At 33.7% G+C, this 26,385-nt stretch overlaps 4 protein-coding genes across 4 annotated transcripts; 1 reads left to right on the top strand and 3 right to left on the bottom strand.

Moving 5' to 3' along the window:
- Positions 1-4,742: 4,742 nt before the first annotated feature.
- On the bottom strand, positions 4,743-5,090 carry LOC108222857 (auxin-responsive protein SAUR76). Its single transcript, XM_017396806.1, has one exon. It carries the CDS (start codon positions 5,088-5,090, stop codon positions 4,743-4,745), a length of 348 nt encoding a protein of 115 aa, XP_017252295.1.
- A 4,892-nt stretch (positions 5,091-9,982) lies between these two features.
- On the bottom strand, positions 9,983-11,997 carry LOC108222851 (probable LRR receptor-like serine/threonine-protein kinase At1g74360). Its single transcript, XM_017396791.2, has 2 exons — positions 10,521-11,997; positions 9,983-10,453 (listed from the first exon to the last, which is right to left on the bottom strand). Exons 1-2 carry the CDS (start codon positions 11,932-11,934, stop codon positions 10,167-10,169), a joined length of 1,701 nt encoding a protein of 566 aa, XP_017252280.1. The 5' UTR covers positions 11,935-11,997; the 3' UTR covers positions 9,983-10,166.
- Positions 11,998-14,065: 2,068 nt separating this feature from the next.
- LOC108204921 (PHD finger protein ALFIN-LIKE 4) lies at positions 14,066-22,013 on the top strand. Its single transcript, XM_017374613.2, has 5 exons — positions 14,066-14,370; positions 14,520-14,552; positions 18,274-18,502; positions 20,225-20,360; positions 21,397-22,013. The coding sequence occupies exons 1-5, from the start codon at positions 14,271-14,273 to the stop codon at positions 21,667-21,669; spliced, it is 771 nt and encodes a 256-aa protein (XP_017230102.1). The 5' UTR covers positions 14,066-14,270; the 3' UTR covers positions 21,670-22,013.
- Positions 22,014-23,450: 1,437 nt separating this feature from the next.
- LOC108197485 (uncharacterized) lies at positions 23,451-25,165 on the bottom strand. The gene has a single exon (XM_017365157.2). It carries the CDS (start codon positions 24,643-24,645, stop codon positions 23,638-23,640), a length of 1,008 nt encoding a protein of 335 aa, XP_017220646.1. The 5' UTR covers positions 24,646-25,165; the 3' UTR covers positions 23,451-23,637.
- Positions 25,166-26,385: the final 1,220 nt, after the last annotated feature.

The following is a 26,385-nucleotide window of genomic DNA, read 5'->3' as shown; positions in this document are numbered from 1 at the left end:
TAACGTTAACTAAACGGAGTGGTATGTGCTGGATGAAGTCAAAAGTTGGGTGTTACCACTTGGAAGCCCAAAATAGTCATTGGTACCATTTGGAAAAGCCAATTCTACAATGGTACCAGTAGGAATTTCCCTAGAATGTTTATTAGCAACATAAATTGGTTGATAGTATTTAAACAACTTATGAGGTAGAATTTCTTTTGTGGTACCTCATAACGATAAATGAAAGAACCTGTTCAACCCAGTTTTTTTATTTCATTTTTAGCTTTAAAATTTTTTGTGTTAAATACTTAAATGATCTGAAAACAAATTTATTAATTATTTTTAGTATATTATTTATTTTCTAAGCTGATTGTATTGACAATTAGAGATTTAACCTAGCTATATTATATTTTAGTTAATGGAAGTACTTTTCTTTTATGGAAAGAAAATATTAGAACCGTTTGGGTAATTTTAAAAATGCGACTTTTTACTCGAAATGAATGCACATCATAACACGGTCTCATAATATTGATTAGGGTTGTTGACGAACAGAGTCGAGTCGAGTTTTGACTGAGTCGAGTTGATCTTTAAATTTTTTCCTGTCAAACCGAGCCGAGCTTTATTATCGAACAAAAAATTGTGTTTGAGTTCGAACTCGTTAACTAACGAGCCGAACTCGAGTTTGTTCAAGAACAAATACGAGCCGAACCGAGCCAGAAAAAAATAAGGTCAAATCGCTACTTGACTCTTAAAATAGCAAGCCAAATAAAATTTTTAGTGTGTTTTGATGGTACCATATTATAGTTAATATTTTTTTTGATCAATTCGATATATTATATGTTGAATTCAGCGTTCAATAATATGTATATATTACGAAATTAATCTGAAAATATTGCATTTTTTTCGAGTTTTAACGAGCCGAGCTCGAGTGGAGCTCACTAAAAACGCGGCTCGAGCTCCTTTTCTTAATAAACATATTTTTGTGTTCGAGCTCGAACTCGAATTCTTAATAAACCGAACCGATTTCGAACTTGTTCGCGAACATCATGAGATAGATTCACATTTATTTTTTTTAGTTTTTTGTGCCTGAGAAGTTGTTTGCAGCATTCAATAAAAGATCCATAATGCTCGTCAATTCAATCAATGGTCAGGTTTTTCAGGCGAAGATAACTGAAACAGCAGTAAATGAACATCTGTCAGAATATATCACTTGAAATAATATTCGAGTTGTTCGTGTTGTTGGCTGATTCAATGTATATATGTACACGATATCAACAGAATATATATATTCGGTAAATACTGCTAAACAGAAAGACTCTGCTCTGCACATGCGGATGCTGTCCAGGCCATAATAAAACCAACCACATAGTGTCGTGGTGGCCGTTTAGGTGTTTGTTAGGGGTGAACACGGGTTGGGTTGGGCGGTTTCAAGGCAAAAAACGACACAACCCAATATAATCGGTTTATGAAAAAATTAACCCAATCACTCAAATATATTTGTCTAACCCAACCCTATTATTTATAGGTCGGGTTGGGTCGGTTTGGGTCGGGTTAATTGGGTTTATTCTTCCGGTCAAAATTCAAACTCAAAATAGAAATTTAAAATTATTAAACATTTGTCAAGGTATCATTAAACAGAATTGATTAGCAACGTTAAAGCAGAGATTATGATTTTCTCTATCTTAGTTTCCAGCGCCCTAAAACCTACTATTAGGACAAACTATCAGTACAGAAAAGTGTATATTTTTCCCTCTGTTCGGACCTGGTGTAGAATTAGGACTAGCAAACCATGGATCCATTTATTTATTAAATATAGAGAATTGATAAATAAGCTCCACATTTTACTATTTAAACTCCAATTCCATATTTTATACCACATTTGCCCATATTTTCTACACATGTTTCATCCATATTATAGGTGATTATGCTCTTTGGGTAGAAGAAAAAATTGAAATGAAGCTTAAATTGTAAAGTTTGGAGCTTATTTATCAATTTCCTAAATATATGTATAAATAAAATCTTAGGGACTATACTAGATAATATCATAATATATATGGGTCTCCAATATTTATGCAATCGGGTTGGGTCGGGTTGGTTCAGGGTTAAAATATGTTAAAACCTGACCCAACCCAATTTAATCGGGTTTTTTGAAAATTAACCCATTCAAATTTCGGTTTTGATTGGGTCGGGTTATTCGGCCAAAAACAGGGTTGGTTTGGGTTGGTTTGAGCGGGTTGAGCGGGTTATGTTCACCCTAGTGTTTGTATTGAAATTTGAACGTAATAACGTGCGCCCAAGGTCATACTGTGCAATATTGATGGGTCACATAAAATTTCATATTGTACAATGCGTACTTTCAAATAATTTTTTTTTTTTTTTTACAAAAGGTAGTCGTTGTGATAAGCATCGTCATAACTTCGTCCACTTATCGTAATGTCTCTTTCGCTCACCCCATCCTTCCACTCAATTACGAGTTTTTCAGTAAAACCTGTATATGATACCCTCTGTCCTGCTGGTAGTTTATCGCATTTTAATGTTTCTAGATGATATAGTTTTGTAACTTATTTTTTATTTATTTTTCTTTTGAATAAAAATTTGATATTTTATAAAACTATGTTTTATAAGATATTTCAAATGCGTGAAGCAATGAATAAAAATTGTAAAGAAATTAGAGGGATGAAATATATTTTTAGGTGATATTTTATTGAGTACCTTTTTATCAAGATTGTTAATCGTGTCTATTATATTTGATACTCCTTCCGTTCCTATATATTAGTCGTTTTGACTTTTTACACGTATTTTGAGGTGCAAAAAAAACATATCTCTGCATATTATTTTTCAAATTTTCTTTTTCTGAATAAAAATATAAATGTTAAACTTTTATTCAGAAAAAGAAAATTTGAAAAATAATGCGTAGAACGGTAGAAGTATGTTTTTTGGGCGTCTTAAATTACGTGCACAAAGTCAAATCGACTAATAAAAAAGGCGTCTTAAATTACGTGCACAAAGTCAAATCGACTAATAAAAAAGAACGGAGGGAGTATTTTTTAGGTCTTGATACAAGTTTCAATAGTATTTCTGAAAAGAATTTATATGATATTACGGTAGATTAATAAGACTCGTATCGATTTTGGAACGGTGATGGATACTAAAGAGTTCTGTACCTTTCACAAGAAAAATTATTTATATTACCAACAAGATGTTGGTGTGGCGGTAATCGGGAGTTCCCAATAATCAAAATATTTTGTTTATTTTGTTAATCTTTATTTTGTTAAGTGTTTTGTTCTAATAAAAGTATTTGTTTGTCCAAAAAAGTTAAGTGTGTAAAAATGCTAGACATAAAAAGTGCGTATAAAAATAAAACTATATAGTTTTTAAAATATTTGTAATGTTCGGATGCTAAACGCGATTACAATCCATAGAGATGGTTAAACAACTCATTGTGAGGATTAAAATAAATTAATTTTATATCATTTTCTTCTAAAATGTGCGTTAACTGGGGATTCTATTGCTTATAAAAAAATGGGGATTCCATTATTCGATTTTGACTTTTAATTATGGGTTTTTTTATGATGTGCTGATGGGCACATGTTAAGTGTTGAATTTTATGTATTTAACTCATCTCTATTAATAATGATGGACTCCTGTATATATCAAAAATTACGCCAATTAAAATGAGCTAAATACATATAATTAACGCTTAACATGAGACCATGAGCACACACAGCAAAAACAGCTGAATTATTTGGTTAGGCTCGTGGTGTAGTGCAGGGGTTCAAAAAGCGCACAAGAAGGAACACTTTGTTAGAGCAAGTACAAGAGTGTTTCGGTAGAAATCTTAAATATATAATAATTTCAAAAATGTCTTAGTAAAAGTCTTAAATATATAATAAAATATAATGTTCTAGTGATTTCGAGCAAGTCCAACAGTGTCCTATTTAATACACTAAATATAATATAAAAAATTATATCCTAGTAGTTTAGGACATATTCTATTAACTTCAACTCCAACAATGTGCTTTATTTTCACTAAATGTTTTATATTTTATTATTAACAGTTCACTTTCATCATTAAAACATAATATAAGGTAGAGAGAGAAAGAAAGTATCGATAAAAATTTATTATAAAATATGGAATAGGGCAAGGAGAGAGAGCCCCTCAAAAACAGGCTTGAAGGGTTGTCCTAGTGATATAAGGCATCAATAGGAGCAAACTTTTTTATCAAATGCCTTAAATTTTAACTTAAAGACATCATATAAGTTTGCTCTTAGGATACTACACACATGCATCCACTCCAACAACATGCCTTCTTTATGCCCTAATACTAAAATATTAATATATTTGAACACAACTATATTTAAGACAAGTGTGAAAAGAGACAGAGGTGAATATTTTATGGATTAAAATAATTGAGGACAAGTGTGGTAGTGCCTTAAAAATGAGGCAAATGTTGTGTGTCCTATTCGCAATCGGATCTATTCATTAAAAAGAATCGATAATACATTTAGGTTAATACATTTAGGTTAGTGTTTTAAGATACCATCATAACATTGTTGGATTATCTTTTTGTCCAAAATACCTTAAATTTTATTTTAGAACACCCCTCTCTATTGGACTTGCTCTTACTATTATTATCAAAAAATGCGCCGCAGAGCATAAAATCATACACCGATGGTCTGACACTCTTGGTGGACAGAAAACTAATTTACACAGAATGATGCATGCGTAAAATATGAAAATGATACAGCAAAACCCAAAGTTGTTACATGGCATAAAACTCTACTAACTCTTGTAAAGTATCACTAGCTACTTCAGATTCTACATCATCTAGCATCCACAGCAGATGATCGAACAGCACAACTTCACATTTCACCCACACACTCCCATTACAACTCAAACTCGATTCCTTTTCGATGACAGCATTTAGCAGAGGATGATTCAGATCTTTTGAGCTAATGGCATACGGTTTTCGTGTTTGTCCAACAAACACAATTTCGTCGTCTCTCGAAAATGAATTTGATTTCGAGCTGTAGTTGTGTGAAGATGACCTCCCTAGAAGTCTTGAGAAGCTCTTGCACTTGTTGAATATGGAGTTCAGTTGCTTCTTCATTTTCAGAATAACCAGGCCTAAGTGTTTGTGTCCGTGAATGTAACTGGGAATGCTGATACTTATATGCTGAAAAGTGTGCATGTGACCTGCGTTACGTGTGCAATGATTAATTTATCCCTTGGATTACAATTATTTGTGGTGTGCAGTATACATGCATGCACATATAAAGACTGATAGACCAGATTCATAGCTCGAATTTTGAATCACCAACACTTATATGCATATTGATGAACATACACGTATCGATGCGAGAGTTTAATTTGTTTTAGCTCGGTTTTGTGAGAATTTGGGATCCAAAATATATTTACAGATTCAGAATTGGAAACAGTAACAGTAGTCAAAATTAGTGATTCGCTTCTTTTTAAATTGATATACTAAAATATTTTAACATGGTTTATTACATATTGATTTTATTGCTTATCCTGTCCACGTCAGTATGCCACTCGCATCGGTTGAAGATAAAGGAGTGGACCCTGGTCATGGCCCGGCGTAACATGGAATGTGTTTGAAAGATTTTCTTATTTAATTTCGTTATGTTGTGGTTTTAATTCCATGCAGCATGGTTGTTGGAACAGTGCTGTGCCCGTATATGATTGAAATTTCAGGCTCCGACATACCGTCTTTCAGCTGGCTAACAATTTCGATGCATTAATGCTTTGCAGATATTGTGTGTGAGAAATTAAAATTTGAAGGCACCGTAGTTCAAAATTGAGCGTATATCATAAGTGAATTACATTCCACCCCGAACTCTTTTAACACAGAACATTATCATAACACTTTATTTTTTCATAAAAAAAATGAGTTGTTAAGATTATAATTACATAACATCTTATTTTTCATAAAAAAATGATTTGTTAAAATCAGTGTTTCCTACAAAAAGTAAGGAAGTGAAATATAAATTAGAAGCTAGTTAAGACTTATAAGTGATTAAAGTATTTAGAAAGAAGTAGAAGTCATGAAACAAAAACTAGTAATCTCAACTTATTGACAGTATTTCTTGATTTTTTACACAAACGGTACGAACAAGTATTTCTAACTTATCAAACCCAGAAGCATGCTTAAAAATCGGGGCCAAACACTACACATAATATGGGACTGTTTGGATGAGATTAAAATAAGTGGTTCTTGATTAAAATAAAAAAGTGAAGTAGAACTTAGAAACAAGTTAAATTTTATAAGTGATTAAAGTGTTTGATAAAAGAGCATAAACTCTGAGAAAAAAATTAGCATTTGTAAGTTCTAAAAAGTGCTCCCGCTTGTTATATTTGGACTTCTATCATATATCCAAATATAATAATTTTGAAAGCCTACAACCTTACAAATAATTTTGATTATCCAAACTCTTACAATTTCTTTGATCAATGACTAATATAAATACCTTACTTCCGAAAGTTTTAAGTAAACCATAACATACTTTGTCGTTTTCAGAGGAAATAGGAACCGGGACCAAATCAAAACACAACTACCCCGGGGTTGGGTTGGGTTGGGCGGGTTTTTAGAAAAAAACGACCCAACCCAATTAGTGCGGGTTAATAAAAACTTAACCCATTAATCAGAAAAAATTTATATAACCCAACCTTACCCAACCCAATTAATTCGGTTTGGGTCGGATTGGTTTGGGTTAAACTTGCGAAAATATAATTAATAAAAATTTAGTCATTCATTGGGATAGGAAAAAAAAATATACTCACTCGCACGTCGATAGCTAGTAACAGTCGGCATACATATATTTATAGTTACTCAGTTTCTATGAATCGTTCACTGATATTAGTCGATGCGTAAGTTTTTAATTGAAGAGAGAAGCCTATTACATTAGTGAAACATTTGAACAATGGTGAAATAATAAGAAATTGTTGTATACACCCTCAGTTACGGACTCTTATTTATAAGTTGTACATCAGTTCATTAACAGATCATTAACCATGTTCAAATTTCAAAAGTCATCATTTACATTTTATAGTTATCGAGATATTTAAAATTATTCATATTATTATTGTAAATGTATATACACACCCTAGATAAATCAAATTTAGGTTAAAGATTGATCGGGATAAACTTAAAAATGTAAGATAGATATGTAAATATTATACACACACGTGTATATATATAATCGGGTTGGGTTGGGTTAGTTAGGGTTAAAATCTGTAAAACTCTGACCCAACCCAACTTTATCGGGTTTTTTAAAAATTAACCCATTTATTTTTCGGTTTTGAACGGGTCGGGTTAATCGGCCTAAAAAAGGGTTGGTTTGGGTTGGGTTAGCGGGTTGAACGGGTTTATGTTCACCCCTAACTACCCGATGAAAAAAAAAAGAAGCGACAAAATATGTGTTTGGTTTTAAACTTAGGAAATCTTTTTTATTTTAAAAAATTTGAAGTCGCCTTTTTAAGAAGATGTGTGATATTCTATTCTGTTTATAAAAGCAGTTTTCATAATATATATAACTATAAAACTATTTTAAAATAAAAAACAGAAGAATAATTGTTGAAAACAAAACTAGAAACACTCACCCAAACAACCCTCATTTTCGAAAAATCAATCAAGCCCAAATATAGAATATGCTGGTATTATTTATTTATGACATATACTTCATGCAAAATCCTTATAAAATTCTACAAATGAAAATCATGACAGTCGGATAGATATATTATACAGTACTTTCCACATAATTTATTTCTACTTGGTAAGATAATGGAAGCAAAGCTCTGGTAATTTAGAGGTGGTCAAACGGGCCAAACGGGCCAAACCGTCCGGCCCGATCGGAACCGAACCGTCTTTTTAACCGTCCCGGAACCGTCTAAATACGGTTCGGTTCAAAACCGACCAAATCGTCACTCAACACGGGCCGAATACGGGTTATCAAATATAAAACCGAACCGTAACCGGCCCGGAACCGTTGGAATTCGTTTAAACTGTCTCGTTTAAACCGTAAAACCGTCGAACCTGTAACCGCTCGGACCGAACCGTGAGCCGTATAATTTAATTATTTTATTAATTTATAACAGTATATTTTTAATTATTTTGATGAAAAATTTGTAACTTTAACTTTAATGGCAACTGACAAGGCAGGCAACTTGGAACCGTGACCGAACCGTGGACCACGGTTCACGGTTTCTTTCGTTTTATCCTAGTTTTATCATCCATTTTTAACTTAAATTTCATTTAATTAAATTGATTAAAAAAAGGGAAAAATTTGATTACATAATATATTTGGATATGCTAAGAAAATATAATATCTTAACATAAAATTTTATATTTTAAAACGAAATAAAAAAGTTTATATTTTAATACACTCGATATTATATATTTTATTTTTTAATTTTAAACTAAATGTCAACTATCATAAAAATTATTTTCAAATTTTTAATTAAATTAATATTAAGATTCTCTTTTCCATTATATTATAAAAAAAATAGAAGTTTTTTTTTTATTATTTTGTTTGATTGGCGAGCACACGTACACAGCACACAGTGACACAGGCAACAGTGCAACACTACACAGGAACTGTGACCGAACCGTGAACCGCGGTTCACGGTTTCTTTCATTTTATCCGTTTTTAATACACTCGATTTTTAAAAATTTATATTTTAATACACTCGATATTATATATTTTAATTTTTAATTTTAAACTAAATGTCAACTATCATAAAAATTATTTTAAAATTTTTAATTAAATTAATATTAAGATTCTCCATTTCCATTATATTATATTAGAAAAATATAGAAGTTTATATTTTAAACGAAATAAAAAGTTTATATTTTAATAAAAAGTTTCTGTTTTAATACACTCGATATTTATATTTTATTTTTTGTTTTATATGAAAACATAAAGTTTGTATTTTACAATGAATTTGAAACTTTAAAAAAAGTAAAATTTAATTTAATTTATAAAAATTTGCTGGGGTAAATTTAGTAACCGTTAGAATTCGAACCGCGAACCGCCCGAACCGCCCGAACCGTATAACCCGTCTAACTCGTATAACCCGTGTAAACCGTGTTATACGGTTATGGTTTTAGTTTTCTGGAGCCCGGCCCGGACCGCCAATCTTGACGTGCCGGTTACGGTTTCACCGGCAACGGTCCGAAAACCGACTGAACCGGCCCGAACCGCCCCGGCCCGCCCGTTTGGCCGGCTCTTAATGCGGCAAACATGGCAAAAAGCAGTTGATCGAACTTCGAGTGGCATCATCTCTATCTCCGCTGATTACAAGGTTGTGTTCACTTCATGGAAATGAATGAGGGGAGAATGAAATGAAAAGTTATATAAAAATTTTAAGGAGAAAGAAGAAAATATAAAATAATAGTGACAAAATATGAATGTAGTTAATTTTTTTGTGAGAAGGATTGTGAAGAAACATGATGTAAAAATGGAATGATCATTCCTTCCAAAACATGTGGGTTAGAGTTATAGTTGAAATAGTAAGATTGGAATGATTGAAAGAATGAAAATTATGTACATTTTCTTTCATCAACATCATTTTAGAGTACAAAATTCATTCCATTTCCCCTCCATTCCATTCACTCCAAGTAAATACAACCTAAGTGTTACAAGAAGTTCAACTTTCAAAATAAGCTAGATTTCTTATGTATTTTTTTTTTCAAACATCATTTTAAGCACTTCTGCTAAAGTGTCAAACAATCCATTATAAGATAAAACCCACCTCTCTTCCAAATAAATTAATAAGTCGAGTAGCTAAACACCCACATAATTTTAATCCTAACATTATCAAGGATTATATTAAATTAAATTAAATTACCATGATGATACTGAACTTAAATTAGATCAGTAGAAAGAAAAAAAAGTCAAATGAGTTTAATTGCGAGTGTTCTGCACAAATAAACAAACGTGCTGCACTGATGCATACACCAATAAATTAAAATAGTCCGTACAAGCAAACAAATTAAAAGAAAAAAAAACTAATCGAGAACCACTGCTAATCGTATCTAAATAGTTAACAGAGGCAACAAGAAAAAACCAGGAAATTTCTTTGGATTTCACAGTCCAAACTGAAACTCCCATTCATCAGTATTCTCAGGTGCATGGCTTCAGTGTCCTGACCTATGAACACAAGATGTTTAAGCCACGCAACACCTGTGAAGCCTTGAAATAACATCATAAACTTCATCTAAGCTTGGCTGCTGACCCTGTGTAGTTTCAGTGCACATCAATCCCAGCTCTAAGGCCTCTGTCGCATGATCCAAATCGTGTCCTGCTCTGCTCAATTTTTCATCAATCACTTCCTCTGAATTTCCAGGATAATACTCTGTTACCCACTCCACAAAACTCACTTCGTTGCCCTCGAATTCTCGTGGCCTCCTGTTTGTGACCATCTCCAAAACCAACACACCGAACTTGTAGATCTCTGTCACAATAACACAAATGAGAAATTTATAAACAAAATTATAATTATTTTTTTTAAGCACACTTACTTCTGGTGCAGCTGTGGTGCTCCTCGACTCGAAACCTTGAAATCATTGGCTCTTCATTTTGAGAAAATAATATGCTGCTGGTTTTAAGGTCATAATCAACTTCAGGCCACCCCTCCTGTAGATAACTCATCCCTTCTACAATCCCCATCAAGACTCCGACTCTGTATTTCCACTGAGGAGCCGTCGAAGACAGCCACATTTCAACGTTATATTCATCAACCCACTCTGTAACCACTGCTTTTAGCCTCCTACTGTCACACCAACCAAGAACCTGCACTAAATTCTCATGGCATAATTCAACAAGAACTCGACATTCTTCAACAAACTTTCTTCGATTCTCCCTCGAAGCACTACTTTTGTAAATCTCAATTCTCACTCTGCTTCCATCTCTAAGTACACCTCTGTAGATATCCGTTTTAGCACTTCTCCTCACTAAATTACTCTTCGAAAATCCATCCGTTTCGGCTTTCAGCATAGCCGGTGTAAATTTGTATTTTCTTCGAAACATTCTAGGTAAAAAATCAGGCCTCCAGAAACATAACCAACTTAACAAAACCACAAAAAGAATCACCACCAGTGGAAACAAAATTAACAACAAGACGGCCTTGATCTTGAACTTGTTGTGATCCGGGAGGAGCCCCGAATGAATAAAACTCGAAGAATTGAACCGTTTCAGAAACTGAGCGTCAGAGATTTTTGTTTCAGAAAAATAATTGTAAGAAATATTCAACATTGTCAGATTATTGAGAAGCGAAAAGTTCTGGATTGGAACCTCCCCTGATAACTCATTATGACTCAAATCGAGTCTCCGAATTTGCGTACAATGAAAAACATCAGAAGGGAACTCACCTCTCAGAGAATTGTGGGATATGTCAATCACTACAATTGTCAAGGGGCAATATTTCCAGAAGAATGAGAATGACAAGTACAATGGTGCAATTTTCGGACGATCCCTGAGATTAATTTTGGGAAATGATTCGACACAATTTGGATTTTTGGATTCGCGGCACAAGTGGCTTGCAACAATTGTCGACTTGAATATTTCATCAAGATCATGAGGTGTGGCATTGCAGTACCTTAAGGATGGGTTGAGTTGGCAGTTATTTGTGATGGTTTGTTTAAAATTTGGAGGTGGTTTTAAATTATTGAGATCTTCTACAACTGATCCAGCAAATGCTGAAGAAAATGAAGTTGATGAGACGATGAGTATGATGAAGAATGGAGTAGAATTGATGAAAGCCATAGCTAGATTTTGTGGGAGAAAATGGACTTGTAGTGTTGTTTGCTGAGATTTCATGCAAGCAAATAGTTGTGATTTTAAGTATAGGAAACGAGGGAGGCCATGTTTCCCACGAATACCAAAATTTATGGGTTGAGTGAGTAAGTGACCACTAAGCTGGTTTATTCGATCCATGACACGTATTATAACAACTAAACTGCCACGTTTCAATCACCCGATTACATAATCAGATAGGAAAATGTACGATTTTTTGTAAACAATTACAGAAAGCAATACCTGACAAAAAAAATTACAGAAAGCAATATGATTAAAATTGACAAAGTATTATGGAAAATTATATGAATCATTTTATATTATGAATTTTAGATCAATTTTCAGTTATATAATTAACTATCCTATATATATTTAGTCTACATGAGTATAACTTGGTTATATTGGTACAAATCACAACTAAAATTTAATCAAAATGACTATAATAGTTAGCTTTATATTAAAAAAGTAACAATTTATTAATATTTAACTTTTATAAATAAATTATATAATTTTAATAAGATAAGAAATATCGTGAAGCTTTGTTGTTGATTTTCGGTGTATATAACTGACATTACAGGATTGGTTATAATTATATATATAATCTCGTGACATCGTTAATTATGATTATGTTGATCATAGATATGTATTTGTGATAATTAATTATATCAGATAGAATGGCTTGTCAACTTGATCGGGTTCGAATCGGACCGCACTAAATTCATTTCCATATCCATCCATTTTATCAGATTTAAATTCGGATCAGGATTGTATTTTTTACGGGACGATCCATATCCGGATTCGTTAGATCTGATGTTGTTCCTTCACTTCTTGATGCTATTTCGGGAGTCAAAGATGTTACCTTTTTTGCTAATTAAGAGGGAGGGAATTTCAAAAGTATTTTGGGGTTCCGTGGAGGATTTATTCAAAATTTTATCTATTTAGTGTTTTTGTTTTAGATTTTTTCTCAGATTATTTTATGTGGTTGATGGTGTTGGAAATTTTTTGTTGAGTTTGTCAACAAGTACTTGGTTGTTGGATGTTGATAGATACTCCCTCTGTCCTATTTTAACTGATGTTTGACTTTTTAACACGTATATTGAGATGTAAAAAAATAATATCTACACTCAATAAAAAATTTCAATTCTTATATCAAATAAAAGTTTAGACTCTAAACTTTTATTTGATATAATTTTTATAAAAAATAATCGTGTTTAGATGTAATTTTTTTAACATCTTAAATACGTGTAAAAAAGTCAAAAGCAGTTAAAATGGGACGGAGGGAGTAGTAAAGACATGATTTTTTAAGGTGTTCTGGATCAATAGTTATTTTGAGAAATTTATTACGTGATTTTGCTTTTATGATTCTATGCTAGAAACTTTTATGTCTAATGTGTAGTATGTAGGAATTACAAGAATCAGGGGGAGTATTCATCTCTTCAAAGCAGTGTGTAATCATTAAACATAGAGAGATCGTAAATTCTAAATTTTGATGATCACTCTTAACAACAAGCTATCTTTACATTTTAATTTAGACATGTTTATAATTGATGATAATAGCCTGCTTATGTGCCTGTACTAATCAAGTTTCGTAGAAAATTATCTTATTAGAATAACAAGAAGTTGTCATTTAAAAACAACTAGTTATCATAAAATCCTATCGAAACTAGAATTCTACCCGCAACCAGAACCACAAAAATGCTGTTTTTAAAAATGAAAACCGAAATAGAACCAAACACCATTGATGCGGTCCGATTTATAAAATGTGCGGTTTCGATTTTATATGTTGTGGTTCGGTTTTTAAACCGCGAAAAATCTGAGAAACTCTCGAATGTTAGGGACTATAACAAGTTTACCATAAATATGTCAAAATAAAGACTCATCAGTTATAATTGTTATGAACATTTGCAAACAATAAAAAACTTGTTATTTTCTTGCAGACTTTAGATGACAAAAAAACCAAAACCAATAAAAGTGTGCATTTGAATAACTCCTACATTTATTATATACAAATTACAGTTATAGACCCCAGGAAAAAACAAAGTAGAAAACAAATAAAACATTAGTGAAAGATGACAATTTTTGTAAACATACCAGTTGTATGAAGGATTTTTGGTAAGAAACTGCAGAGTTCCTTCAAGCAATATCATTTAAATAGATAAATAGATGGGCCAAAGTCAACCATCCAATATTGACCAATACTAATTCAAATTTCAGGGCTTTAATAAAGTGGGCCTGCCTGAGATCCAAACCCTCATCCGGACTCAACAATGTTGTATCCAATCTAGTTAATCAATCTGCTTCACTCCCATTATCTGTCTTTGATATAAAAAAGACATTGTATTGTATCATCTGCTGCAGCGGCAACAAGGTCAAATAATCTTCTTAACATTACCCCCTTTGTTTCTACTGTCTCTTGTTTCCCACCAAACACTTGAATAAATTATACTTACATATAAAATATATACGCACAACAAGCTATGGATGGAGGTGGTCAACACTACAATCCCCGGACTGTTGAAGAGGTTTTCAGGGATTTCAAGAGCCGGAGAGCTGGAATGATTAAGGCCCTTACTACTGGTATCTTCAATTTTTTAATTTTTACCATTTTTTGTGATTTTCTGTTTGGGGTTTTTGATTTATTTTGTGGGTATTTTTTGTTTTAAATTCTTAGATTTTAGGGAATTTTGTTGGGATTTTTATATATTATTTCTGGGTTTTTTCCGTAGATGTTGAAGAATTTTACCAGCAGTGTGACCCTGGTTAGTTTTCTACACTCTCTCACTGTAATTTATTACCTTTTTTGTAAACGATTAATTATAGTTTGACTGTGTTTAATGTGGATTTAAATATATTAGTGCCTATTTATGCATGTTAATAAATGTTTATTTGTATGTGATTTACTTTTCCATCACAAAATGTGAATTATATTTATGTGGGTTTATACTTGTCAAGATAAGATTCCTGTTACATTATACAGTTTTATATTGCATTACATGTCTACATCAAGAATGTGCTTGCAGTGCATGCTAAGTCAGGAATGTTATTCCAGTGTTTGCTAAATGAATGCTATTGGTTCCCGTTCCACATTATCATGTATTTTTTGTTTCTAGTTTATGATTTTGCAATAAACTTTGTGATTTAGAGAAGTAGAAGCTAAGTTAACCAGATTGCCTTAAGTGTCCAATGTGGATTCTTGTACGAGTGTCGTACTCCGGTTATATTTTTTAAATTTGTTCTATAAATATAGCTTTTTTCAGATGAGGAAACTTTGGTCTGCTAATGTGTGGGATTTTCTTGTGTACACCAACTAACTATATATTTTAAATATGTTTGAATGTGTATATTGGCCAGGTCCTGAAGGGAAGCCTAGATTACCTTTTAGTATAGAACAATTGCCTTCATTTATGTGTCAGATTAACTTGGCCCTTGCCCAGTCTTTATTACATTCTGATTACGTTATGTGGTATCGTTGGTCAACTTGGACATCTGTATCCTGGATATATGGTCATTGATGATTGATAAATATGCTTACAATGCTATTATTGTCCACTGAATAAAGTGAAGTAATATTTGTTTATGGGAAGTCAGACATTTCCTTGGTAATATTTAGAGAGGGATCACTGATCAGGGTCTTCTAAATTATGTGTCATTTTCCTTTTTACTGACTTGCCTGGTTAGGGGTGAATTCAAAAGACATATCTTGCTATAATTTCTTAAGTTTCCTGTGATCGGAAATTCTATCATCTGTTTTGAGGGCAGAGCAGTAAGCTGCCTTCTCATATTTGTTTACTTAACCAATACCATTGTTTCCACATTATAATGCAAATCTTGTTTTTAAGTTTGCACTCTATACTGTAGGAGTTTATAGATAATCTAAACAGTCTTGCCTTGAAGTGGACAATGTTGGCTCTGGCATTATTATTGTGTCTGGTTTTCAAATGCATTTGTGATTTAAATAAATAAATTTTGTCTGCAAATGTGTGGGTATCCTTGTGTAACCGAGCTACCTATAGTTTTTAGATATGTTTCTATGTGTACATTGGCCAGGTCCTGAAGGTAAGCGTAGGTTACCCTTTAGTTTTGAACAGTTGCCTTATATTAGATTTTCACATTAAACTTGCCTTTCCCCAATCCTTGTCTATATTTTGATTATCTCATGCAATGTATTTGTTTAACTGGATATATGATAACTGATTGTTAAGGAAATACATTTTCTGCTTTCTATATATGTAAAATACTAGTTCGTGTCAATCACATAGAATGAAGAATAATATGTAGAAGGAAAGTCAGACTATGCCTTGGTAATATTTGGTGAGTGATCATGGTAATATGAAGTACATGCCAACTGCCTTAATATTGGCTGGACCGATTAGGAGTGAATTCAAAAAATTTATCTTACTATGATTTCTTAACTTGCAATCCATCTGGAAATATGTCATCTGTTTGAGGGCAGAAGTAATATTTGAACTCGGAGCAATTTGAAAGAAAATGGACCAGTTTGATCCTGTGAAGATTAAAGTGTTTCATTTTTTTTTTCCTTTCTATTTCTGGGACATTGTTAATGTGAAATGATAGGTTATCAGATGGTCACTGTTGCATAATATGCACCAAATCGTTCTTCGATGCTTAAAATTGTCAGTACTAATTTTTATCCATAAAATAATGTCGACCCTTGTAAATAAAGTTTGATTTGAGCTAAAATTTTATGATGTCAATCTACCTCCCTGAATGTTGACCTTAAAAGTCATAATATCTGCAGATCAGGGCTACTTGGTCCCATCTAGCCTTGTTTGCTACCGGTTCTGTCATTGTCCCTCTCAGTCTTAATTATGGTATTAAATTGAACATATGAAATGTGTTGATTCACTCAATATGAGTATGTCGATATAGTGCTCCTGCTTATGGGGCAAGTCCTTTTTGCTCCTGCTGAAAATGTTGCAATAATACAACACTTTCCCTTATAGATACAACCCTCTTCTATCTAAAAACGATTTTTTAATGCATACGCACCCACTTTCGTCATCTCATTGTCTGAAGATTCCAAAAAGATACTAAGGCCATGTTTGTTCGAAAGAATTATAATCCCCGGACAACGACATTACTATCTATAAATTTAAAGGATCATAATCCCATGATATTGTATTGCAATCACCTTTTTGATTCATTTCTGTGGATTATAGTACCTTCGCTTACAAGATATTATAATCCAATGGACATGAATTAAAACAATGATTGAAATATGAATTTATGGATAATCCTTTACATTTGAAATATGAAATTGAACCCAACTCCAATATAATAATCCGGGGTTATAATCCCTGCAAAGTTCAAACAAACATGGCCTAAGAGTAATAATGCTGTCACAGTTCTCCCCTGCAGTTATAAGGCTTTAATAGTGTGATTGAATATTTTCTTGTGTTTACTGCAAGTTTGTGCCACTTGTTTGGCCTTTTCTTTCTTGTTCAGTTTGACGTTCAATTTTGGTTGCCTAGATTCCTGTATAACATAAAGCATGCATGATAATACTGGTGGTGATAACTGATAACTTTACCTGAAGCGTGTGTTTTAAATCTTGTTAATTGCTGGGGCCATCTACTTTACGTTACATTGCTGTTTCTGGTTTCAAGGTCTAGTTCTTATCAGTCTCTATATCTTTTGATAGTAGAAATATGACCTTTCATCTAACTATACCCCCATTAAAATTGGACATGAGTTGTAATGGGACCAGATGGAATAAATTTACAAGTAGCATAGTGATGGGTAGAATGTAGAAAGTATGCCCTCTTAATGGCAGGCTTGCAATTACGAACAAGTTAGTGGTTTTTAGAGTCTGACATGTGAGACAGATCTCCATAGGGAGTCAAGTTAAGTTTTGTTTCTCTAGGAATGTTGTTATATATGAGTGGAAAAAGTTGATTTGGCACTTTGCCTTGTTTATAAAATTCTCGTGAGCAGTTGAACTCAATAATCCTAACAGGCTCCACTTATTTGGTCATTTGTATAGCCACTCTGTTGCTTTTAATTTTTTCTTTCCTTTATGATTAGAATTGTTCCTGCAATGAATTGTCTGCAGCTTTCATATGTACCTTAGTTTTGTATCTGTCATCTGAACTTGGTTTTATACTATGATTGTTTCTACTCAATATCGACTTGACAAGACCTAGTTATCTTCAGCCGTTCAACTACTTGGTATGTAGTTATGTACTGAAGTCTGAACTATAATTTCAAACTAGATTGATACTGTTCACTTAGCAAGTTCTGCGGTTTTGTGATAGGCTGTAATTGAATCTCTTTAAATTTCCTTCACATGTCATCTAGTTTGTATGTGTTTGTAAAAAGTTTTTCTTTTTCTACTTTTCGCTTGCACAATCAAAATTAATTACTAGTTAGTTGGGTCATACTGATTTTGTGCAATATGCTCAATTGTAACTTTCAAATGTTAATATATTGTTGAGAACTGATCTCTCTATTAAATAACAGAAAAGGAAAATTTATGCCTTTATGGGTTTCCCAATGAGCGGTGGGAAGTCAATTTACCTGCAGAAGAAGTACCCCCAGAGCTTCCGGAGCCTGCACTTGGTATCAACTTTGCCAGAGATGGGATGCAAGAGAAGGATTGGTTGTCTTTGGTTGCCGTCCACAGTGATGCATGGCTACTTGCTGTTGCATTTTACTTTGGCGCTCGATTTGGATTTGATAAAGCTGACAGGTAACTTTTTTGTTTGAACACCATATTATTCTCCATTGGAATCTGGATAAATTAGCTTGAATGTAATATGTTTTACTTGCCTTATGTTAGCTATGCTGGCACTGTACATGTTCTGGCTGTATATGGGAGGATTTAGATGAAAAAGAAAAACTGAAGCTTATGTCCTCAATGATCAGCTGAATTTTTCAATGTGGCTAAACTTTTTAATAATTTGTCATTGCTTACAAATTTCATTTGGAAAATTTTGAATATGTAGAGCGTGCCTTAAGGCTGCTGCAGTTCTAATGTTGTACACCTTTAAGGTTATTGATATTGCTTAAATACCAGAAAAATGTCTCTTTTACATTGTCTTAATCTTATGTGAAAGACTTGAAGGACAAGTTTCTATTCTAGTAGATAAAGTTTTGCAAATGCTCTATCATGTAGTATATGTTGTACATAATTGCTTACAGCTATGAGTGTTCCCGTTCCAAAATACTATATATAACTCATATATGCCATGTATTATTCAAAAATTTAGCAATTACAGAGTGCAGTAAGAACGGTGTTCAAGGCATATTTGAAAAGGGCACCACTTTCTGTCACAATATCGCATTTAATTAAAAATGACAAAGTGGTGTTCTGCTTCATGTATCCATTTCTTGAAATTTTTCTCAAAATAAGTTTATTGCTCAATTATGTAATTTATACAGTATGATACTACTAATGCTGGATGATCGTCCCCATTAACTATGCAAAGTTATAAACCATTATAATTGGGATGTTTGTACCGTCCTCCGGTAATTGTGATGAAACCAGATTAGCACCCTACAATCTATCGGTATGCTAACATCCTTTGTGGTGAGAAAGTTGATTCCATTTGTGAGAGAGTGTGTTCAGTGATTTAGAGACCAACTTACTCCTATGAACAGAAATAACATGGAAAAAGTATATTATTCAACTAATTTCTATGTGATTAATACAACTTGACAATTCTATTCTTAGTTGGGCATCAGTGGTCAACTGAATGCTATATTCCTTCACTGAGGCAGGTCAAGTCAATAGCATGGTTGCGGACGAGTCATTGAATATATGCTTTTATACATTAGCATTAGCAGTTTAACATTGATTATATGACATTGCAGAAAATCTTTTTACCCCTCATTCACATAGCTTATAGTTAATGCATCATCATTACCTGAAGTGGTGCTGTATCTGCTTGGAGCAAAGAAAGAACCGTATCCCGCTTATGCATATGTTGTGTTTAGAGCAAGTCCAATGCATAGCTATAATATAGAACTAAGTTTACAAAATACCACTCCAATGCTAGCTATATTTAGTCCTATACATGCATAAATGAATAGTTGGTATTAGATTTAGGGCTGAAGATAGCTAGTCATCCTTGCCACATCATCTACCTAACTAAAGTTAAAGGAGTTTGGTGAAAAGTTAGTAAGACTGGAATGTAGTTTGTCCTATTTTAAAACTATGCATTGGACCACTAATTGTATTTTAATACCAAACACTACCTTTTGGTCTTAAATTATACAATGGCTATAGCCGTTTAAACTTTAGCATTGGACTTGCTCTTATGAGTTGACCTGCACTGATCTTAGAAACGACCAAAATAGATAGTTCTGCAGTGGTGGCTAAAAGTTGCTGCTTGTGTATTATCTCATGGGATGACACATGCTTTGGTCTCATACCCTTTAATATTTTTTCCTATTTGTATTGTTTGTGCAGAAAGAGACTTTTTAATATGATAAATGATCTCCCAACGATATATGAAGCTGTGACGACGGGGGCATCTAAGAAACAGTCAAAGGAAAAATCAGCTGTGTCCAATCATGGCAACAACAAACCTAAGTCAAATCCTAAGGTGGGGAAAAGTTTCTCTATCTCTCTTTTTTTTAAATCCATTGTCTGAATAAAGTTGCTGCTAGATCCTCTGCTCCCGAGTCTTAAGAATTTGACCCACGTTGATCGTTATATTTGATTTCAGTTATGGGAATAGTTTGTGGTTTTCAAAGCTAGCTAGGTGCCTAAATTAATTGAAATGCATAACTTAGGGCACAGCATTTGACGACTGAAGAAGTTAAACAAGTACTTAATCTCAAGTGTCATTGTTGGCAGTTATATTTCGGAACTCTACACTTTATTATATATTTAAATGTTATGAGAGTATTTGTTTCTTTATTTGGTGTTGCTAAATACACCCTTCTATGGCATAAAATTGGAGATTCACACGTGGAAGTCATGTGTGTCATTGTTGGCACATTTTTTTTGGAATACTACAATTTGTTATATTTGATTATATTTGTAAATATAGTGAGTATTTATTTCCTTATATGGTGTTGCTAAATAAGGACACCTTTTTTATAACAAGAACAATTTATTATATTTGTGAACATGATGAGTATTTATTTCCTTATTTGGTGTTGCTTATTGCCATATGAACGTAGATTAATACGTCAAAGTCAAGTGTCTCATTGTTGGCATCAATTTTCCTGAACTCTACAATTATTATATTTGTAAATATGATGACTATATATTTCCTTATTTGGTGTTGCTGAATAAGGACACCCTTTTATTGCTATGGATACGGAGATTCCTATATTACATATCATGTCTGTCTCACCTGCGGCTAGCCATCTTTAGTTTGCTCACCTTCATGAGAGCAAGTTATGAGCTTTGGTAAACTAAGACCTTCGCCACAGTCTATTTCTTTTTTAATCCTTATATGGGAATGACATTAGTAATTACGTACCCTCTCCGCGGTTTCAGGTTTTTCAAAGCTGGATAGCGGAAAAGAACTGAATAAACAATTTGTTCTTTTATTTATCAAAATTTAGTTGGTGTGCAGGATTTTATCTGTTTAATAAACTTTCTAATGTTTCAAGTTCTTGATGAAACAGCGAATCACTGAATCTGAAGTCAAGTTTCCAAAAGGACCGGAACCAAAAGACGATGATGAGGATGAGGAAGGCTTGGAAGAAGAGGAAGATGAACATGGGGATGCATTATGTGGAGCATGTGGAGAGAACTATGGACAGGATGAGTTCTGGATTTGCTGTGACATCTGCGAGAAGTGGTTCCATGGGAAGTGCGTCAAGATCACCCCAGCCAGGGCTGAGCATATCAAGCAGTACAAATGCCCCTCTTGCAGCAACAAAAGGGCTCGTGTTTGACTGTTACCAAAACAGCTGAAACCCCTCACTCTTCATAGTTGGATTGTGCTAACGATCTAATATGCGGGTTCTGTCTCGGCAATGAAAACAAGTATCTTGATTATCAGTCTTTAGATATCGTGTAGGTCCCCATAATCAAATGTGTAGCTTCTGTGTTTTAAAATTGATGTTAGTGCGTAGGTTGCCATGAGGATGTTTCTTTTCTTTTCTTTTTTAACCTGAAGACGTTACAATCAGGATGCTTATGTATTCAGTTAGAATTTATGTTGTTCATTGTGGGAATTGGAAATACTCTTCTCTTCAAACATTTGAAACAATAATTAAGCTCAGTATTTATGTGTCCATATCTGATGTTTTCCCTTCCTTCATATGTTGTTTCCTTAAAAGTAATAGATATTAGGATTGTCTTGTTTTGATCATGATATGAAACAGGTTGATGAGGTTAGAAGCTTTGCAAGGCTTTAGAGCATCTCCCGTTCTAAGACCCAATTCACTTACGTGGGAGGTTATTTTTTTTTTGCGATTAACACCCTGCTCTCGAGTTTTAAATAGGGAGGAAAGCAAGTGAAGAGAAAGTAAAGTGATCTAACTCTCACTTCTATTCGTGCTCCTGAGTTCTTTAAAAAGGCGAAAGCAAGTGAAAGTGAGTGCAAATATAGCTTAGTTTCACTCTAAAACTTTCACCCCAAAAGTGGCTTTTGGGAGGAAAGTGAGAGCACACTTTAATTCACTTACATTCACTTGCTTTCTCTCCTAAAAAACAAGTAGACAAGTAGCCTTCAAGGTTATTTTTTTGACAATTAAATATTAATTGGCCTCCAAAAAATATCAATTTATTTTTTTTTATCTTTCACCTACTTCTTATATGATAATTGAATTTAAACAAATTAATAACACATCATAATTATATTTATGATAAAAATAATTACTAAATTAGGGAAATGGTCACATTACAATTTGAAAGGGTCGGTTATTATGTAGAATTCAATTTTTTATCAATACTAAGACCACGGTTCAGTTTTTTTTATCCAGATTCTAAAATTAATTAAAATTCATACTTACGACTTAGCAAAGTTGATTTTAATTTTAGGACATCATTTAACAACATTAAAATTTAAAAGATCAAATTATAGTGATTAAAAGATTTAAAAATATAATTTAATTAAATAACATGTCATATAATTAAGATCATCATATTACGGGAAAAAAAACAAATTACATGGGAAAAATATTAAATTCACACTATATGAGAAAATATTTAATGGAAAATATTGCAAGATTATACGAAAATAGGATATAAAGATTGTGTATTTATAGAAGAGAAATATGATCATTTTTTAAGTTTACATTATAAATAGATATCTTATGTCCGCTGCAAAATGCAGCTATCAATAATTCGATATAATAGTTTGTGTTTAGTCGGTACTCCGTACAGTAATCAAGATGAATGCAAATTAACGAATCGCAGTTTTGTTAGGTAAACAACCATATGACATCAGATTTGATTACTTTAATTCTACTTGGGGATGATATCAATTAGGTTCTCCAATCGTTGGACGATATGTTTATGAAGCTTCTGGTGGCTTGACCTTTCTGAGTGGCCATACTGCTCAGCATTTGCCTCTTGAACCGAAGTAGAGGCATATTGCTCAATGTTTGTACCCTCAATCTGGCTCTTGTATATACCAGGTGGATGTCCCCCGGGAACCTACAATATCATTCAGACACAACTAACAGGATCTGACTCTGACCCTGACCAAGGTTGAACTACTTGTACAATATTGGACATTGTAATTTGATTTTCGTGTTAATCATAAGTAAACCTTAAGTACAACTTTACATATTTACATTGGTATTCATAGAGGAAGGTCATCAGCACATGACAAGCAACCAAGTTATAACAGTGTGTATCTGATTTGCAACATACTAAACTTTTTCCACTTTGTATCTTTCTCCCACAAAACTTAGTTAAGCAAACACTTCTTGATTCTTCGTAGACATTTTTTTTAGGAACTCGTAAGTGGTGATCATGGTGGTTGCGGAAAGAGACATCGAAGCCCACCTCGGCCCCAAACCTCTATAACAAGCACCTAGTCCGCCTTCCTTGACCAGCTTCTTCACGGTCTGTCCAATTGTCGGCCGGCCCTCTCCTTCCAACACTTGCAGTCTTGTCTTTACTGTATCTAGCGGCATTGTGATCAAGGCTGATACCCCACTAGCCATAGCAGCACTAACCCCTTGTACCGCCACCACAGCCATCGAACCAGGCCTAAAACCCCCTTCATCTTTCTTACAACAATATGAACCAACCCCTCCCCAAATCAACCTATGCGCTACAGAATAAGACGCCCACCATACAGCATTGGACGGAGCATACGTCAATGTAGAAATCCCAAACCCCCTATAAAGACCTCTCAACCCATCTGAGGCAACAATCTTCCTAAACGCATCAATCCCACCACTATACCTCACAGCACTCCCACCCGAACCATTCACATTACTCCCACCTTGCACCATCAATCTCTGACTAACAACATCAATCGGAGTCCAAACCAACTGCGCCGCCATAGCAGCACTGACACCCCCAGCAGCATTCGCAATCGCGGCAGCATTCCCCTCAGAAACCCCGAAATTAACAGTAGCAGTACCCACACTACTCTTGGTAACCTCAAGTGCCCCCATATAAAGCGCCCTAGCAGGAATCGTCCCCATCAACGACGTCCCAAAGCCCTTATAAAACCCCCTAAACCCCTCCTGCTTGAGCACCCAAGCCGCAAGCTTAAAACACGAAGTATCTTTAAGCAACACTTGCTGCCTAGTTTTCAACACAACCATTGGATACAAAGTGCCAGATACAGCTGAGAAAAGAGCTGCCCCGAGAAAGAAAAACCTCGATTTATCGAGCATTTCCCAATCAATATCAGCTGGAAGATGAATCTCCGTTGCTGAATCATCCTCAGCCGCCCCCAAACTCATCTTCGCCACTTTTTCAATCCTAACCCTAAAATCCCCCAAAAAATCCCAAAAAACAAAAACACTAATCTACAATACAATCTAAAATTAACTAATCTATTTATCAATCCTAACCCTAAAATCCAAAAAAAAAAAAAGTGATCTAAACTACAAGCAATCTAAAACTAATTAATCTACGAATCCATACTTTAATAAACCCCAATTTCTAAGCTAATTAAACAAAAAGCAGAAATAAGCTGAAATGAAACACATGGACATACATACAAAACGTATCTATCTGTCTATAAATGAAGTAGCACAAGGAGTATCTAGTGTTAGATTCTGAAACGACGCCGATGATCGGAATCTGAGCGGCGAAGGATCTGGCGGCGCGATATAAGCAAATATATATAAAAAGATATTAATTATAAATACAATAAATAAATAAAAGTGAAAATAGAATAAAAAGATGGATCTGGAGCTTAGCAGAGCAGAGGAGAAGTGATATAAATAGAGAAGGATAAATATGAAATGGTACTAGTGCAAGTGAGGAAGGAGACAAGGGGTTTTAGGGGATCGAGGAAGATGAGACTGACACGTGGCGGTTGATGAGTCGTGTGGGGGTGACAGGTTGTGGCGGTTACCGGTTGGTTGGAGAAAACTGTGGGTTGGATCCACAATAAAGTGGCTCGTTTATTTATGGGCCGCCCATAACTATTTCTTCTTTTCCTATTTTTTCTGCGTGTGTACGGACTCGGTTGTTAATTCCATTTGTAAATATAAGTTAATATAAAATCACACTCCATAACAAATATCATCTTAACTTTTAAGAAATCAATTTTATTATTTATCAGATATTTCATTAATCAATTTATAAATTAAAATTTATTATTAAAATTAATCACAATATCCGAATTGATTCTATAATACAATCATTTTTGTCCAAAATGATTACTCCCTCCGTCCCCCTCAATTGTTTACATTGGAGGGGGACACGGAAACCAAGACAATGTATGAAAAATGAGTAAAGTTAGATGAAAAGTGGGTAAAGTGGTGGGACCCATCAATATTTAATAATAGATTTGAGATAGTGGAGGAAAGTAGTGGGTGTAATAGTAGTTTTTATTGTTAAATATGAGATAGTGGGGGAAGATAGTGGGTGTAATGATGGAAAAAACTTACTATTTATGGTAACGTAAAGAAATGAGAGGGACATCCCAAAATAGTAACTGTAAAGAAATGAGAGGGACAGAGGGAGTATACAATATAAATATATAACTAAATTTAAAAAATCAAAATTTTTATTTATGTCGTAGTGTTCAAATTTTATGCATATTATATTATATGTGATTGATACACTGAAATCCAAACAGCATAGAATGAGAGAGCTGGTAAACATTTTTAATTGAAAATTGTCTCCGGTAGCAATTGGAAATGCTGGAGCGACGTGGATTGTGGGATTTTTAAGTTATTAAATGTGAAAATTCAGATAACACAATGGGAAGATTTGATCAAAAAAAAAACACAATGGGAAGATAAGAGTATTTGAAGTACGATTAAAAGTGGAATTAAGTTCCATTTTCTAAAAATAAGATTCTCTGAGCCTTTAAATGGATAAGGCACGAATACATAAAGGTGGTGTTTGGCCACGGCTTTTAAGCCGACTTCTGGGCTTATAAGTTAGAAGCACTTATTTGGTACTGTTTGTGTATAAGTCAAGAAGCACTTATAAAAAGCTGAGAATGCTAGCTTTCGTTTCATGAC

Source organism: Daucus carota, chromosome 1, assembly GCF_001625215.2.
Source record: "Daucus carota subsp. sativus chromosome 1, DH1 v3.0, whole genome shotgun sequence".
NCBI classification, from domain to species: Eukaryota; Viridiplantae; Streptophyta; class Magnoliopsida; order Apiales; family Apiaceae; genus Daucus; species Daucus carota.
The sequence above is the reverse complement of the archived record's forward strand: the minus strand, read 5'-3'. Positions and strand labels throughout refer to the sequence as shown.

What these genes read in the sequence shown, in the direction of transcription:
- LOC108222851 (XM_017396791.2), bottom strand. Translation starts at nt 11,934, where the DNA reads ATGGATCGAATAAACCAGCTTAGTGGTCACTTACTCACTCAACCCATA. An exon ending in GCACCACAGCTGCACCAGAA is followed by an intron (nt 10,454 to 10,520) that starts GTAAGTGTGCTT and finishes TTATTGTGACAG; the next exon opens with AGATCTACAAGTTCGGTGTG.
- LOC108197485 (XM_017365157.2), bottom strand. Translation starts at nt 24,645, where the DNA reads ATGAGTTTGGGGGCGGCTGAGGATGATTCAGCAACGGAGATTCATCTT.
- LOC108222857 (XM_017396806.1), bottom strand. Translation starts at nt 5,090, where the DNA reads ATGAAGAAGCAACTGAACTCCATATTCAACAAGTGCAAGAGCTTCTCA.
- LOC108204921 (XM_017374613.2), top strand. Translation starts at nt 14,271, where the DNA reads ATGGATGGAGGTGGTCAACACTACAATCCCCGGACTGTTGAAGAGGTT. An exon ending in GATTAAGGCCCTTACTACTG is followed by an intron (nt 14,371 to 14,519) that starts GTATCTTCAATT and finishes TTTTTTCCGTAG; the next exon opens with ATGTTGAAGAATTTTACCAG. An exon ending in TTACCAGCAGTGTGACCCTG is followed by an intron (nt 14,553 to 18,273) that starts GTTAGTTTTCTA and finishes ATTAAATAACAG; the next exon opens with AAAAGGAAAATTTATGCCTT.